At 40.0% G+C, this 17,864-nt stretch overlaps 1 protein-coding gene across 3 annotated transcripts in view; it reads left to right on the top strand.

Annotated features, from left to right (window-relative positions):
* Window positions 1-9,386, top strand: part of malrd1 (MAM and LDL receptor class A domain containing 1) — a 51,052-nt gene extending 41,666 nt beyond the window's left edge. For 2 of the 3 annotated variants that reach the window (XM_023420084.2, XM_023420082.2), the window contains exons 27-33: window positions 1,111-1,239; window positions 2,191-2,257; window positions 4,859-4,950; window positions 5,101-5,197; window positions 5,299-5,359; window positions 7,346-7,441; window positions 7,539-9,386. In XM_023420084.2, the coding sequence (XP_023275852.1) occupies window positions 1,111-1,239; window positions 2,191-2,257; window positions 4,859-4,950; window positions 5,101-5,197; window positions 5,299-5,359; window positions 7,346-7,441; window positions 7,539-7,640 (644 nt within the window). In that variant the 3' untranslated portion in view covers window positions 7,641-9,386. The remainder of the gene's footprint in view (window positions 1-1,110; window positions 1,240-2,190; window positions 2,258-4,858; window positions 4,951-5,100; window positions 5,198-5,298; window positions 5,360-7,345; window positions 7,442-7,538) is intronic. The other variant, XM_023420083.2, reaches the window with a different exon arrangement.
* The last annotated feature ends 8,478 nt before the right edge of the window (window positions 9,387-17,864 follow it).

Here is a 17,864-nt window from a genome sequence, read left to right as displayed (position 1 = left end):
CCCGACTTTCCAGTCTCTCTCTCACTGCAACTATCGAATTTAAGGCAGAAATGCCCCAAATAATAATAAGAAAAAAACATGGTGGAAACTGAGTTAAATTGAGCCAGTTTCATCTCTTTCCCGACACCTCTTGATTGCTCTGGATGATCCACAGATTTCACAGTAAACTGCCTTCATTGGAAACACTTTCTAACCGAAGAAATAGTTTCTATAAAAACTGCTGACAGTGCTGCAGGTTCTGTGGATCATCCAAATACTTTCCTTAACCTCCTTTGTATTGGGGTGGAGACAGAAATCTCAGAGATGCATATCTTAAAACCTGGGCACATAAAAACAAAACTGTACGTGCGTGACTGAATATCGCTACAGACAAGTGATTTTGAAGCAGGTTCAGTTGCTGGTCTAATGTGCTGTATGTCCTTTAAAGTGAAAGTCAGTCAAACTTTACTCCACTTTTTGACTATAAAAAGAGTCGTCGGGCCATTTTTTGTAGTCCCAGTAGACTCTGTTACATCCTTTCAACCTGTTCATGCTGTATTGTTTTGGAGTACATGGTTTTACCCCTCTTCATTTTTTAAACCTCTCCTCCCTGCCCCTGACTTTTAAATCTCATCATAAAACCCTTATTTTTCTGACAATCTCAACAATTAGCGATGTGACTACATTATCACTAATCATTACTCGGTTACACTTATTTACCTTATTCTCACTTACATTATTGAAGTGTATTTTCAAGCACTGCGTTCTTGGTTGAGACCAGCAGGTTTACATTGCCTGGCAGGGGAAAGACTTTTTTGGCCCGAAAACAGTTTGTTAAACTGTTGAAGTGGATTGAATTGTTTGAATTTTCATGCAAGAACTGATGGCATGTCTGCTTGGAAATCCTTCCCTGTGAGACTAATGTCCATATAGGAAAGCATACACACATTTTCTCACAGATTAGGATCAAAGTGTCAAAGCAGCTTTAAATTCTCTAATCCCTTTTATAGTATGATCATAGTGATCTGTGAATACACCACTCAGACACGCTGCCCCCCCCCACCCCACCCCTAACCCCCTCTACATATTTTACCAATTTTTCCTGTCTCTGCCTCTCATTTTTTCCACCAGCTCTGCTGCAGTGCGAGCTGGGAGAACTGGTGTGTGAACAAGGTTCACCTGCTTGTATCCCACTTCAGAAGCGCTGTGACCACTCCTCCGACTGTCTGCCTTTCCACTCTGATGAGTCCAGCTGCGATGGTAACATGTTTTTTACTGTCCATTGTCCATTTTATGATTCCCTGACCTTGAAGACACGGTGGTGCATACTGCGCCTTTCACTTCTGAGTATATATTCCTATATCTAGTTTCTGCTTCCCTCAGTGACTGAATGTTTTACTTTCAGATTTATTTTGATGATGTAAATCATTATGACATCTAGTTAAAATATGGCTTTCTAGCAGGATGACAGGCTGTCGTTCTTTTATCTGTTTGTTTACATAAAACAAGATCATTTCTTATTACATACTGTTTTTCACTATATTATACTCCCGCGAGTCACCAGTCACTTTTGACTAAAGTATTGCCAAAGCTGTGTCAGAGAACGAAGCCGTGTCTGCTCATTTCCACCCAAATCACTGACTCTCAGGACATTTTCAAGTCTGGCTGTTTAGTCTTCAAAGCACACCTCACAGGTTACTGCATGCTGCCAAAATCCATTAAACCCTCCGCTTCTCTGCGTTTTCAGGAATAAGACCAAGCCTCCCATTTAACCTGCATTCAGTGCCAAGCCAAAGTCACTTTATCAAGAGCTGCGCAGGACACCAGGGTTTCATAATGGTGTTTCGAACATGATGATCATTTAACAGGCAACCCTCGCACAACCTATGGAGGCAAGAGTATTCGTCATCGGATGTAGAGGCAGAAAATAGATGTACTAAAGAATGTTTGTGGTTTAATGTACATACTGATGCTATCTGGAGAGGTTAATGGATGAGACTGTAAAGTGCACAGTTTTTCCGGGCAACATAATTCACTAGTTTCATTTTCTTATGTCAGAGCAGCGGCATGCTTGAGTGTGCTTCTGTTTCCTGTCAGGTGAAGAGAGAAATGGAAAATGACAGAGAAACAGAGAGGAGGAAAAGCTTTGGAAGATTTTCTTTTTTGTGTGTTTTTTGTTTATACGTGGTGATGGTCAGTTTCATTTTGCAGATTGTCCTCCAATGTATTGCCTGGATCGTGGTTCATGCCTTGTGGAGAGACACGGGCCTGTTTGCATGTGAGTTCAACACATACACACACACACACAAACATGCATTCATTAGCACACAAATGCGCACACCTACACACTCATAAACATGCACAAACAAAGATAAGTATCATGTCCCCCCCCCATCCTTTATCTTTCTTTGTGAGACTTAAAACATGGAAATCCCATCAGTCTTGTTTCTTTCCCTGAAAAAGACACGCTCCATGAAGCATGTGGGAATCTGCTTATCCCCCACAGCTTAACCAGGGTGGTTCTGCCCTCATTTATCCACCAGTTCAGTGGTGTTTCCTGGGAAATCTCTGATGGATTCTCCTGGTCAATATTTAAACATGGCCCCTGCTACCAATGGTCTTGCTGGTAGACCACAAAAAATTCATGCATCAGATTAATCTGCTGAGAAGTTGGCATAGGACCGTCTCAAAAAACACATTCAAGACAAACACGACGCTCACTCTGTTGGAGGATTTTTAGGAAACTCGTGAATCTGGTTGTCTGCATCAGCAGCCTGGAATGTCTGCAATGAGATATTTCATTATAAAAGTACGAATGCAATTATGGGACTCAATGCTGGATCTGCTAACATCATTATGCGCCAGTGAATCCTCTTTGAGAGGTTCACATTTCTCCATTCTCGTGTCAAAAAGTTCAATTCTCCTATAACTTGATGCGAATTGTGCAGCAGGCACGATACATGTGCTCATACTGTCACATAAGGAACTGCCTGCCGTTTCACTGTGACATTTGACAGCATTTTTTTCTTGTGTTCTCTCCCTCCAACAGCTGCCTTAGGGTCTTTATGCGGGTCGCTGTCCTCCGTCACACCTGTCACTGCAACATTGCCGACTGTATAGACGAATATTTTCTCTTCTAGTATCTGTCACAGACCACTTTGCATTTTAAGAAGTTTTTTGTAGCATCTAACTTCATGACAAATCATTCCCTCTTTATTTCTGTCAGCAAGTCCCCAAATACAACATCTGACACTGCTGAATTTGTTATGATCTCTGATAGCAGGGCCAGTGTGTCACCTTGTGCCACATAATTGCAAATGCAATCCCCACTGAAAATGCTGGAACACGAAAACTCTTGGGGTTTCTGACAGATGAAGATATTTTATGGCTGTTTGTCACAAAAATGCTCCTCTCCTTCTCTCATTCAGCATCATTGTCTTTGATTCTTATTTATTCCCCTGCCCAACATTCCCTAATGCAGCGCCTCCACCGCTGCCTCCTCATTATGTAACAGGACTTCACCACCGCCATTCACTGCACATTGTGGTATGGAACGCCTGAAGCTGTTCCAGCATTGATAACAGCCCTGCTGTAGCAGAACCCGAGGCCAGCATTGGAGGGTACCTCTGGCTCAGTATTTGAATCACGTTTCTCCACTCTGCTAAGCAGGATCCACCAGGGCACCAGGCCAGGGACGGCCCGCTGCCATGGCCAGACTGTCACACAATATGTACCCTGACCCCCTCTGAATGATAATGACACAGTGTGGCTTTGCTGAGAGCGGAGTGTTTCGCATTAGAAGGTCAATGTTGCTCAGAAATCAAGCTGATACTGAACAGATGTTGACTTGGAGCACAGTCTTCGTTTGGGAGAGGAGGAACTTACTTTCTTTCCCAGAGATGCAGAGTTTGCAGCCAAACTATTTGCAATTAGTCTGTGTTTCCATGCAGGATGTCCAGCAGATAAAATTTGCACCATTTGTCCAGATAGTGTTTTTTTTTTTTTTTTTTTTTTTTAAATCAAATACAGTGTGAGAGAATATGTGTGTAGTCTATTTCCTTTATCTTTTTTAGTATTGTATTTCACTTATTTAGTTTCACTTTTATCATGTACTCTAATGCTGAAGTCATTATATTTTATATTGTCAGTAAAAGACCAAAACCAACAATGCATTAGTCGCTCTCTGAAGACTTTCCAACTCCCCTAGCCTCTTGCAATCAGCCCCAAGCTCATTAATTCCTTATGAAGATGTAAATCTTTAAAAATAGTTGTGAATATTTACTTTCTTTTTTTTTCTTTTTTTTTTCTTTTAAAGGCTTTTTAATTTCCGAAAACAGCTGGTTACTGTAGCTTAAGATTAAACAGGAGCAAATGGTACATTTGTTGATGACTATTTTCAGCTGTGTATTAACACACAGTATTTACAGCTGCAGGAGGATTTATGTGGGAGTGACTTGAAATAAATTATGCTCAACCAGTGCAACAGTGATTCACTTATGTGTTTTTAATTGACAACAATTAAGTTAAATGACACAGGAGAATAAGACATATTGGCAACACAAACAATACTATTTAGTTAATTGTTGTTGTTTTTGTTCCTGTTCTTGTGTAATTTATTGACAATAATACAAAATACAGATGTTTACTTTAATCTCATTTTTACAGTTTATATTTCTACTGTCTTATTAGTCTTATTACCTTGTCAGCCTCCTGTAAACTACTTTGAACTGCACTAACTTGTGTGAAAGGTGCTACAACATGAAGTATAATTGATCAGTTGACCCATTGGAACATTTTGCATCGTGCTACCCTACAGTAACTGTGTAGTCATAGTATCAAATTCACATCTTCAGACTTTTTTCCTCGTATCTGATCGCAGGTGTCATCCAGGATGGACAGGAAACCGTTGCCACGTGAGGGAGAAGCCGTCTCCCTCCACCCCGACACCCAAACCAGAGGACACACAGCTGGGTAATAAAGAAGCACACCTCCCTGCTCGTCTCTGTTAAACCGTCTCACCTGAGTTTATTTACTGTATCCTTGCATATCCTCTTAATGTCTCTGCAGTTTATTGCAGGCTGTTTTCTTTGCAAGAATTTAATGCATCTCCCTTCTGTTTAGACTCTGTGTACGTTGGCATCGCTATTGGACTGCTGCTGCTCGTAGCCGGAGTCGCCGTATGTGTTCTGGCTTCATGCAGGAATAAATGTTGCTTAATGTGAGTTCTGGCTACAACAATGACACAGTTGCTCCTTTTGCTAATGATGATGATGATGTTGATGATGAAGGTGATGATGGGTGCATCTGCTGGCTCCACAGAAAGCCCGACCCGATGGACTACGGGGTGATGGATAACCAAGGCTTTGACTGCAGAGCAGAGGTCAGCGCACAGAAATGTCCAATCAATCATCAACAAATTATGTTTGAGCAACATTAGGTTTCGCAGATGTACAAATCTAATTTTTCAACCATTCGCCTCACATTTATTCAATAAGTGGATTTAACATTAGAGGAGGTCAGGAGGTGATCGCCAGGCTTTTCTGCTAGATTACATTTTTGATGTAGGATTATTGATTTTGTGGTTTATGTGGATGTTTGTGCTTATGTGTGCGTTTATTTACACACCGTAGTGCGTATACAGCAGGTAAACACAATGACTGAACTATATAATCTCATCAAATGCAACACCACAAGCTGAGGTGCTGAGAAACAAAACCTCAGTTTATTCAATATCTTTCTGATGCAGTCTGAATAAAAATGGAACATGGTAAGCTTCAGAAATCACAAGGCTTATACACTGGACTGCATTACATAACACAGGTGCAGTGGTGGAGGAAGTTGTCTGATTTTTTACTTAAGTAAAAGTACTAATATAACAAGTAAAAATGCTGCATTCAAAATCCTGCACAAGTAAAAAGTACAGAAGTATCAACAAATTGTCCTGCTGAAAAATGTCCCCTGTGGCAGATGCATTATTATATATTTTATTATTATATTGTTAATATTGATGCAACAATGTGTAAGTAGTTTTGTACTGTAGCAGCTGCTTTGGCTGGAGCAAATTTTTACTACTTTCTATGCAAGTGTAGTCATTTTTTTTTTTTTTGCGAAATACTGGCCAATTTTACCTCTGTGAGCCTCAAACAATTATTTAAATGAAACCATCTGAACAATTTAGACAGAAAATGTGTATTTGGTGGAACTGCTAACAACTCATACACATCACAAATATGACCAGGAACCTCAGGTAGAACATTGCTGTTTCTGAAAGGGATCCCAAGCAAAGATTGTTGGGAACCACTGTATTTTATGAGCTTATCATATGTGTGTTATGATAAATCCTAACATCTAAGTAGTGTGAAGTAGCATAAAATCGAAACAATCAAGTAAAGAAAATAAGTATAATAAGTACTGAACTTGAGTAAATGTACTTAGTTACTGTCCACCACTTCACATGTGTTCTTATTTGTGCATCCACCCGCAGTTTGCTTTATTTCCGGCAATTTTGAGATTTACTGCTATCACTGAAAAAGATCCCAGCATCAGAAATGATACAATCACAGCTATTCCATTTGGATAATGGCTCCTGTGTGTGTGTGTGCATTTATGAGGGTGCTTTTGTAAAAAGCCAAAATGAGGGAACTGTATGTGAGATCACACGCACACCTTTTTATCTGCGTCGTCGTGCAGCGAGTGTCATTGAGTAATAAAAGCGAGAGTGATGTTGAAAGCCACAACTGTCATGACTGATGATGTAGCTTATCATTGTGTGTGTGTGTGTGTGTGTGTGTGTGTGTGTGTGTGTGTGTGCGAGTGTGCGAGTGTGCGTGTGCTTATGTGGGTGTGTGTGGTGTGTGTAATGCAGTTCTCCTGATGAAATGCAGATTCATGATACTGTACATTACTGATACTTTAAAAATTGATATTTAAAAAAAAAATAAATTATTATTAGAAATGTATGTTTCGCTAATGCCAACAAATTGGAACTGATTATGTTCCAGTGATCAAATACATACACACAACAAATATATGTCACTATATTCTATATCTGTATTGGAATGTGTGTACATGTTTGCTTTCATGTGACTGCCAGTTAGGGTGCAGCTATAAATAGAGAGGTGTAGGTGTGAACTAGTATCTCCACAACACAGACAGATCTGCTTCAGCACTGATTTAACCGAGCAGCGGAAACAGTCTGTGATTATTCCACCTCTGAAAGATGATGAAATGTTTTATGGAGGTTAGAGGTGAAATTATGGACGCATAACGGGTCAATTAGATTTTAATTGCGCCTGCTTTTCGTACGCTCTCACGCATTAAGGCTCATCTAATTTTAAGCAAGTGTACATGATTTTCTCTTCCTCAGCTACCCAGGCCAGGCTGCTGTGCCAGAGTTAATCCCAGGAGGAGCGATAGTCCTGGGCTTTTCATCAGCGTCTACCCCTGGAGGAGAGAGGTGGAGGTGAGGTGTCTCTGCACAGCCTTTTGGCCTTTACTCTAACTATCTGTGCACAAGTCATTGACATGATGTATGTCTCCTTGTGTGTATTCCTGCACAGCAGGGTTCGACCTGGAAAGACGCCAACCTGTCCTTCGCCAACCCATTGTACAATTACTCCCCTGACGTCAGTGGCGCTGAGCACAAAAGCTCGGAAGCATAAAAATGATGGACTTTACATATTGACACTGCAGTAGATCAGGGTCAGACTGTGTTTGCAAACACTTGATGAGTTTGTCTTCACTTGCTGAGGTGCCAAGTGGGGGGAAACAATGCAAAGAATGGAAGAAAGTCAGTGCTGATATGTTGCTGTGATTTACAGCCAAGTTATTTAAAAATTTATGGAATACTCTCCACTGATATAGTACTTCATGTTAAAATAAAAGCTAAAAGATGTTTGTTAGAGCTGCAGACAAGCCCATGGTTGTTGAATTCAAGACTTGAACAAATTGTGTCATAATAAATACCAAATAAATTGAGATTTAAAGAGGTAAACAGCTATAAAAGTTTATCTGCAGGAGCTCTGCTCGACACTACTTCAAACATATGTTTTATAGGATAAAACCTTTAAAGCAATATTTCAACATTTTAGGAAATTTGCTTATCCTCGTTCTTGCAGAGAGTTAGAGATGACAGGATTGCTACCACTGTCATGTCTATGCGGTAAATATGTAGCTACAACAAGAAGCCACTTAGCTTAGCTTAGCATGAACACAGGAAACAGAGAACCTTCTAGCCTGGCTCTGGCCGAGGAAGCAAAACCCACCTATGAACACATTTTAATGCTTACCGATTAACATGTTACATCTTGTTTGTTAAATCCATTAAAAATTTACCCAAAAAGTCAATATCTAGCACTAGACAACAGGACTAAATGGGCATGAGAGCACAGCCAAGAATTTAGATTTAGTCCATTTTGTACGTAATACAGCAAGAGTAGCAGTTCCCCAACACTCTCACTTGCAGAAAACATCCAGTGCTTTGAATTAAAAGGCTCTACTGAACACACACAGCTTCCAAACAGAGTCCTGACTTCATTAGCTATCTGTTTTAATCCTCACAAGTGCAAATAAAATAGCTTGCCCCTGTTTTATTTGCAAATTAAAATCCATTACAAGTCAGCATCCTGCAGCTGCTTTGTGTGTGGTGTGAGCTGACTGTCTAACTCTCTGTATCAACCAGCACACAGTACACGGATAATAAACAGCACAGTTAAAACAGTCTTATACAAATTTCATGAGTGTAAAGTCAAGGCCGTTCTCTGCTGTGTCACTGTCCCTGTCCAATATGTACTGATAAAATTCATGGTCATCTTTAGTTGAACCAATAATTTGACATTCTGGGAATTAAGCTCACTTGTTTTCTTGCCAAGAGGTATATAAGATCGATATCACATAACTGCTGTTAAATATGAAGCTGGAGCCAGCGGACGGGAAACTTAGCTTAGAATAAAGACTGGAAATGGTTTAACAGCTAGCCTGGCTCAGTCTGAAGGTTCAAAAATAAATAAAATCTGCCTCTAGCTATGAACCTCTAGTTATATATTTATCATACAGATATGAGAGTGGTGTCACATTCTGATCTACCCCAGCAGATAGCATTAAAGCATACTTCTCTAAATGTTGAATGTCGAAAATCAAATTAGGCAATACAGTTATATCCAGTTTTGCTTGAGGTTGGTGTTGCATTGAATATGAGTTTTGCAATATATCACCTTCTGTTGCTGCTCGTAATTAGATTTTTAGGACATTTTTCAAACCAACACTGTATGTGTCACTGTCGCCCTTCTCTATTTTAATCTCATTAGACAAAGGAGAAAAGAAAAGGTCACATTTTTTGCTTCATCAATGTATTACACTGATATCTTACACTACATGTACTGAATTTTGATTAAACCAATGAAACTTGAGTAGCATTTTACCCCATGCTGATGATATATATTATATTCCAGTATTTATAAAATATGCAAAAAGATGGCTGCTGTAATTACTAGCCAAATAATGAAATATATTTCTTATCAGTGTCCTTATTATTCCACAGGCCTTTATCTCACAAGACATTTTGACATGTCACAGCAGGAAAACCAGATGTGTAAACTAAATTAATTATGGCTGAACTCTATTGTTTGCTCAACATCACTCTGTCATGGACACTGTTTTAATAGTTTGACATATTCTTTCAGTGGGAACAAACACATTGTGAAGTTGTTTTTCTTGCTTTGGCTTGCTTTTAATATAGCGGTACATCTGGCTTTTATAAGGTGGAGTTGGGGCAATTAAAACCAATGCAGACTCCATCTCATTTATAATAAATGTCAGGTACATCTGTTGGTTCCTGCCTGTGAGTGCTCTGAGCCCTCTTAGTCAAAACACATTGAAACACACTCACATTCCTTCATGTTGGTTCCAAGTTAAAGCTATGAATCTTTAATTTCTAGACTCTGGATGACCACAATCTCCAGTGTCATTACTGTTTAGTCTTGTTCTCCATCACTGTAGAGTCTTTGCTGAGTCTGTAGGTGGATTCTGGTGAGAGATTTATCAGAGGCCACAGGATCAATTTCAGGCTCTGAGCTACTGCATTGTTTTATTTTTTGTGCCCTTGCCCTTATTACCTCACTGCCTTTTCCTCTGACACCCCATTCTGCCCTTGAAAGCCAAAAAGCAGTTTAACTACATATTGGTCAGAATTGAGTTAAGACTGTAATCTGACTTTTTGGCATCTGTTTTATAAAGAAAAAAAAGAATATTAAGAAAAAAAAGAATATATAAAATATTAAGCCGTGAAAGTCTATAATTTCCATTAAAACAGCATGTAAAATTGTCACAAAGAGTGACGGACAGACATTTAGACTTTTAATGTTAAACCAGGAGAGGCAGCTAATTGGGCAACTAGCCTTAATTAGCTACAGCTGCTGATGTTTCTCTTGCTGTAACCTGCGACTAATTGAAAAATATCCATTTTGATTAGAGTGCCTACTTGTAAGTTTTCTCTGCTGCCGAACATGGTTTCATGCCAGGAGTGTGTGGCGGTGATTGTCGCTTGAGAAGAGCTTCAGCCATTGTTTCGTTTACAAGACAAGGACTTATAATACGCGCTCTAACCACCACGGATTGAGGCTACAATGAATCGCTATCGGAAATTGACGAGACGCGCTGGGGCTAGCTGGTTGGCGTGCTAACTCAAGTCGAAGAAAAGACGTGATAGAGACTAGAATTAAGATTGTTGTTGCTTCCCACCACTGGAGACAGCTCTTGGCGAGTAAAGGAATGAAGTTTGAGGCTGAATTCGCGTTTCTTCTAGACTGGTAAGTAAACGGCTGTTAATGCTAACGTTGGTTATCTTGCTAACGGTAATTAATTTAGCAGATTAGCAGTAACTGCTAGCCTACCTTTCTCTACTGTCTCTGATCATGTCTCTGAACTGTAGATGGATTGATTTCAATGTACTGTGAATATCAATACTTTCAGCAAAAACATAATAATATGGGCCATAAACTATCAAAATGAACATGTTCAAATGGACAAGAAAGATGAAAGAACATATTTTGTTTGTACATATTGTGTTTTCCCCTGAAGATACTTAGTCGACGCAACAGGCACAAAATTGCAACCATTCTGTTACTTGTTTTTTCCAGACGGCCTGAAAATTTTCATACAATTTCACTGCTTCTGTAGTTACCACTCTGCTTTTATAGAGCAGTATTATAAAAACCTATCTACTGGAAAAGTTTAAACCTATTTAGCCTCTGAATGAATATCTCTCAAAGTTATTCAAATGCAGATCTTTGTGTTGCATTCATTGTTCTTTTATATTTTTGTGCTGTAATTAGTTGTGCTGTAATTGCAAAGCCAACAGTCCCATTGAGAGGCACCTCTCTGTCTGCCTCTCTGAATCACCTAAAACACCAGCTCAGCCTTCTCACAGCATCTACATCAATGTTTGTTTGTCTCGCCCCAGTGACATTTGACCCAACAAAACAACAATCAATGGCCTACACAAAAACCTTTTCCACTAACATGCCACCATACACAAGCATAAACAATGCCACCTTATACTTGCCTTGCCTAGCTTGCACACTCTCACATGATGGCCTGCTGACTGCAAATGTGCAGCCATCAATGTTTTTTGTCCTGGGCGAACATTTCTCTGGTAGCTTCGTTATTTGTGCTGTTGAATAGCACACAGGAGAGCTGGTACGCGCCAACCAGCTTTTGTCCTTGTGTTTTTGATAGAGCAACGTTAGTCAGCTTTTCTCACCGGGGCTATTGTTGTCACAGTTTTGTTAATCACAGAGCAGAGTCCATGTAAAGGTCACTGTTTTGTTTGTGTACAACTCTGTACCACTCCGGGAGGCTCCTGTAATGAAAACGCTCCTGTAAAGTTCAGCGATGACAGTCTTTAAGGACTCACTGTGTCAAAGTAGCACTGACGTTTGCATGATTTGCATAGTTATTCAGCTGAGTCCTCTCCCATCATGCCATGGCAGCATTCAGTCCAATTTCCTCTACCCTGCCGCTGCAGCAGGGGATTGGGGTAACCTCACCGGCCCAGTCAAGTCAAGGTGAAACCTAACCCCTGTCTTTGTAATGATAGCTCAGAATTGGTTCTTCTATCCTCTCTGGCTGAGTGCAGAGGAAAATGTCTGTTTCTTCTCTCTGTATTCAGTGAGAGTGGACGTCGATCAGCCCAGGGGGCTGTCTGCTGACCGTTCTTCAAGAGTTTCAGCAAAAATACCCCAGGTCTCTACTTCTACAGAGAGCTGAGGAGAGAAGACACTGCTGGGTTGCCTCTTGATTAGATCTCTTGTGGTTTTGGGCTGTAAAACCTTTATCTACACCTTAACTGCCTCCTGTGTTATACAATTAAGGTTCGTTATGACCTGAAAGAAATTGTGAATGGGTGTTTCGCACCTTGTACAACCAATTACGCCCTGTTCTGATATGCCATAAATATTGACCTGTCTCATACTCTGGTGCTCTCCCTCATTGTCCGTTAATGCTTGATTGAGTTTCCAAATACAAGACAAAGAAGTCGATATATCATCAAACATTGCTTAATTAATGAGATTTCTATGGTTATTATTTATTGTTTGCTTCATGAGATACACAAACAGGGCTTTACAGAATCAATGTTTATTTAGCTGTGGATTGGAAATAGAAGTGATTACTAATGATTAAACTTTTGGAGAGGGCATGTTGCTGCTGGCAGTGATGGAAAGTAACTGAGGACATTTACTATAGTGTGTGCTTAAGTCCGATTATATGCTACTTTATGCTCTACTCCACCACATTTCAGAGGCAAATATTGTACTTTTTCACATGTTGTGGAGCACCACTACATTTATTTGGCAGCCATAGCTACTAACTACTAATATTATTATTATACTAAAATTGACTCCAAAACTAAATAAATTTATAGGTTACTGACTGTCTACCAACAACATTAAGTTGCACCTACGTGTTAATGTAATGATTTTGCAACAATCGTGGACCATTTTTTCTGCACAATGGGCACTTACATATTGTACAATATTTTTTCATTCTTATTGCTACTTTTATTTGAGTGGTTTGAATTCTTCTTCCACTTCTTGTTTTCTGTAGCTCCAGCTTGTGAAATAATGTCTATACTTCACATCTATCATTCTAACATTCATCAGAAACGCTTGTGCAGTGCAGCATGCCTCTTTTCCTTTTCTGTTTGAGTGGAAATGTTCCATGAAGATTTATTGATGAAACATCAGTTGGAGATGTATAACAAAATATTGAGAAAGACTCCAAGACTCAGTTGGTAGAATAGAGCCAGTAGGTGTCTGTCCCCTAGTTTCTTGGAATTTCCTGGAACAATCTGAAGACCGCGGTGGTTATCGTTGTTGGAGGTGGTGTACTACACAATAGCTGGCACAGTAGCGGGATCACAAATGTATTTAAATCTGTGACTTTTTTGCCCCTTGGGGCAGCATAAACAAGATGTAAACACAGCATTGACATATTATTATCACCATATGGGGAACTATGTTGCTAACATTGCTTTTTTACATAAAGACCAGTTATGGAGCAACATTATTATTAATTTGGAGCCATGTTTCTGTCCATCCAATGGATAGAAGCCTAGTATTTACTCTCCTCTTAGCTTTCTCTGAAGAGTCACTGTCCATTAACTCCTGAGGGAAATACTCTTAGGCTGCTAAATGCTCCATCATGTTCACCAGCTATTTTATAAAAATGATCTGTCTGCTGTTTGGTGCTGAGTAGGTAGTGTTTGCTGCAAAATAAGAGCATGGAGAGTGAGCCAAAACAGTAATATTGAGGGGCTGTAAAATCAAAACAGTGAGCTGAAAAACACTAAAGAGCTGAGGGGAACTACACAGCAGGATAATTATCTGTGTGTTTGTCCCTAGGATGACAACTTCTCACACAAGCGTTTTCATTTGATCTATTGTTAATATGAAAAAACAACTTATTATATTGCACTAAATATCACTGGGTTAAGAAATAAGCTGGTTTGGGGTCAATATAGCACCGACACAATACAGGGTTAAGTTTACTCATGTACCAGTGGGTTGTTGTGACTCAGTGCTTTAAACATCTAACACCATATTCTTGCATTGGAGGAATGTCTCTGGCTGACGTGAAGCACCATGTTTAAGGCACTTCTGTATTATGAAGCGCCAAGTCAGCTATATTCATCCAGAAAAATACGTCTTTCCCAGTCTCATTTACGACTTGGATGTTGATGTGAACACAATTTACAAGTCGGAAACTCATAAATATGTCATCTCCAATAAGACAAGAAGGCAGCGCGACGCCAAAGCTACTCAGGTGTAAATGTCCTAAACTACTGTCAAGCGGCTCCTGAAGCCAGCAGCAGGCAGAGAGACGACACAAGAGGAAGAAAGGGGAAGCATGAGTGTAAAAAGCTTTCTTGTTGAACTTGTAAAACAGCTTCTTGTATATTTTCCAGTTTTTTTTTTTTTCAATGCAGATTCAAACTTTATTTAACTGCAAAAGATTGTTGTGCAGTAAAGCAAACCTTTTTAAAGTTTCCACTCAAAGCAAAACTAAGTGATTGTCTTCTGCTTTCAGGTCTTTTTCATATTATTATGAGAAGGAAAAGCTAATAATTAGCAATGCTCTAATGGAAAGAAAGACAGAGCTCAGCTTGTTCCCCTCAGTGTTTGCAGTCTCTTGCTGCCACACCACCTCTTTGTTCCCTGTTGATTAAGTGGCCAAGCATCATAAATGCTGCGGTGATGACATGCTGCTCAACAAGTGGGACCCAACTCTAGACATATAAGCACTCTTTGGAAAATTTGCACACACTACCACCCTCGGAACAAGGAACTTCGATGACGCTGGAAACCTCCCATTTCATCCCATTAGTTTCATCACATGTTTTTGATGCTCTTAAAGGTCACCATGGGGAGACCGGGTGCGGTGTGGTCTCCAGCCAAGCAAAAGTTCACAGCATCTGTGACTGATCCTTCTTATACGTCGCACAGGGAAGGAGTTGCAGAGGGTTTGAGAAGTAGAAATAAAGGCTTAGAGAGAATTTAGAGAGGTTGTGAAAGAGGATGCTTTGGAGAAATGGATAAAGAAAGAGATTTTCAGAGGGGTCATCTGAGAACTTAGCCTGGCTTCTTTTTGCTGGAGTTGTGGAACAAGGTGATTAGAGCAGCAGACTCTACGGAGAGCTGCGGCCGCCGAGTCTCGTCTGCTGTGATGACTAAAGTGCTTGGAAAGCGTTATAGAGAGAGAAAGAGAGGGGGGGGGGGAAAAGGAAAGAAAGGAGTGTAGAAGTTCATGTGTGTGGATGAAGGAATCAGGACTGTTTTCCCATGCAGCCTCTGTGGCCACATTGTCAGGGACTAAATCACATTTCATCCTGATACTGGACCACATGATCTGATCGAGAGATGCTTTATGGATTAAATGGCCGAACTGCATGTGTCAGCAACAATCTCCTTTTATGATAGGAATACATCACTGAGCAGCCTTTTTTTAACTTCTTGTTGGGATTGTTTGTGTTTCCTGTACAGAAATTTGATATATGCCCCTTTGAGTGCACAAGAGGTGTGTGCTGATCAAATCAAGCTGAGGGCGGTTCAGATTTATGTGAGAACGTGGATGTGACAATGTCACCGTCAGCAGATATTTATACCAATCTTATGAGCATAACAACATCTCCCAGAGCTTTTTTAAGACAAGCAACTGCTTTAAGAGCGTTCGGGACCTTTATATTAACAAAAACTGAAGGTCATTGTGTAAGTCCAAAGTAAAATTCATGCTTGACTCTGTTTTTGCACAATCACCGATACTTTACCGGATCTGGCACAAATCAGCGTCTGCATTCATGTAAACAATCCACTGTTGCACCCACTTTGTTGGCAGACAAGTGGTTTTGAGTGGCCAGTGAGAATAATCAAGGTAATTACTAATTACTGACAAAGCTATGGCAGTAATTGCTATTTATTGATCTGTTTTCATTTGGGAGCCAGACTGATTTGCTGTGAGACGTTTACAGACTATATGTGCTCTGATGTTTGGATTGTGATGACTTTTGTTACCTTTTCACCACTAAACAAAAGTTTGAAAATCTATTTTGTTCCCCAGACAAACCTACTTTAAATGTTCAATATGCATGCACACAAGCCAAGTAAATTATAAAAGGAGTCCTTTATGCAAGAGTTTCCTCTCTACATTAAGTTTTTCCATGACTGTGGTGCAGCTCCTGAATTCCCACAGCGAGTATCTTAATTGGAACAAGCATGTGGTCCAAGTTATCCTTCCTGTGCGAAATGAGCGCCAACTAAGCAATGAGGAAGAAAAAGTATGGTGAGTCGTCGTCCTGGGCACAGAAAGAGAGAGAGAGCTGTATTGAGGGGAAAAAAAAAGAAAAAATGTTCCCTGACATGAGAGGTTTCCAAGCCCCCTCCCTCACACCCTTCAATGTCTGGCTGCTTCTGAGAAAAGTGAAAACACATAACCACAGAACCCCGCATGATGATTTGTACATTTAGATCATCATTTATCATCTGTAAAAATCCAGCTCTGACTGTATTTATGTGATATATTGACTGTCTGTACTCGTCTTCTTCTCATGAATCAAATGGGGTCATTAAAGGGAATAATTTACATGCAAGTTTCCAAAATTCCCATTCATCAGTAAACTAATGCTCTGTGCGGTTCCCGGAGACCCTGGGCCCTAAAAAAAACTACTTAACATTTTTTTTATCAGAAAAGAAAAATCCCCTGATTTTATGAGAATTCCCCATAAATGTGATTTTGTACTAATGATGTGTCAGCCCAATAGAGAAAATGATGTTTTTCTTCTATTAAACATGGATTTTTTTTTTTTTTTACATGCTCTGTATCTCTAATTAGTCTTTTGGAGTCAGGATCAGGATTTCTGTTTTTTGAGTATTATAATAGTTTGTTTATAGGAAGTCTAACAGAGACTTACTAAGTGATACAAAAGACAAGTAACATCGCTAAGATAACATAACCCATTTCTTTATCTGTGAATGACTTTTTAGCAAACATAATGAAAATATATGTGTTCCTATGCAGCTCACATAACATATAAAACATGAAATATGTCCTCATTTGGTGACTGATTTGGCACTTACTGCTATTATTTTAACACATCCAGCAGTGCGTTTGTTTGGGGAGGATGTGAGGGAGGAAATGAGGATGCGGAGCTAATGTCAACAACACCTAACGGTTAAGAAATTATGACCTAACTTGCACCTGAAGAGGGCGCCATCACAGTTCAATCACCTGACTGAAGAGAGGGGAAAAGGTGGAACAAAGTTAGATAGATAGATAGATAGATAGATAGATAGATAGATAGATAGATAGATAGATAGATAGATAGGACAGTCAAAGAGGTAACAGCCTTAAAAACATAAAGGATTAAAATCATAATAGAAACTGAACTGAGACTAAAAACTAGGACCACAGTAACTCTAAACAGCGCGTATACAACCTAAGCCTCTGGTATACATTTTAATATAGGCAGCCTATACATGAGTCTTTTTTGTCTGCAGGCAAACAATGAGCCTACATCAGCTCCAAACGCCTCCCTGCATCTTTCCACATCATTCAAACGCCGCTCGTCTGACAAGGTGCAGGTAACATCCCGAAGCAAAATCTGACTGTCTCCCCGGCAGCTGGAGAAACGCTTTGTGTGTCTGGCTCTCCGGGTTCTTCTGCACACACGGAGCATCAGCCGGAGGAGGAAGAGCCATTGGCCCCGAGTAGTTGATGACGGAGGGTAAGCGCACTGTCTTCTCTAGGAGCGCATTAGCCTATTGCTCCTTCTCTCTCTCTCTCTCTCACACACACACATACACACACACACACACACGCTCTCTCACTCTCTCACA

Source organism: Seriola lalandi, unplaced genomic scaffold (assembly GCF_002814215.2).
Source record: "Seriola lalandi dorsalis isolate HSWRI2012SDOR001 ecotype SW California unplaced genomic scaffold, Sedor1 jcf7180002054616, whole genome shotgun sequence".
Taxonomy (NCBI): Eukaryota; Metazoa; Chordata; class Actinopteri; order Carangiformes; family Carangidae; genus Seriola; species Seriola lalandi.
This window is presented reverse-complemented; position numbering and strand designations above follow the sequence as displayed.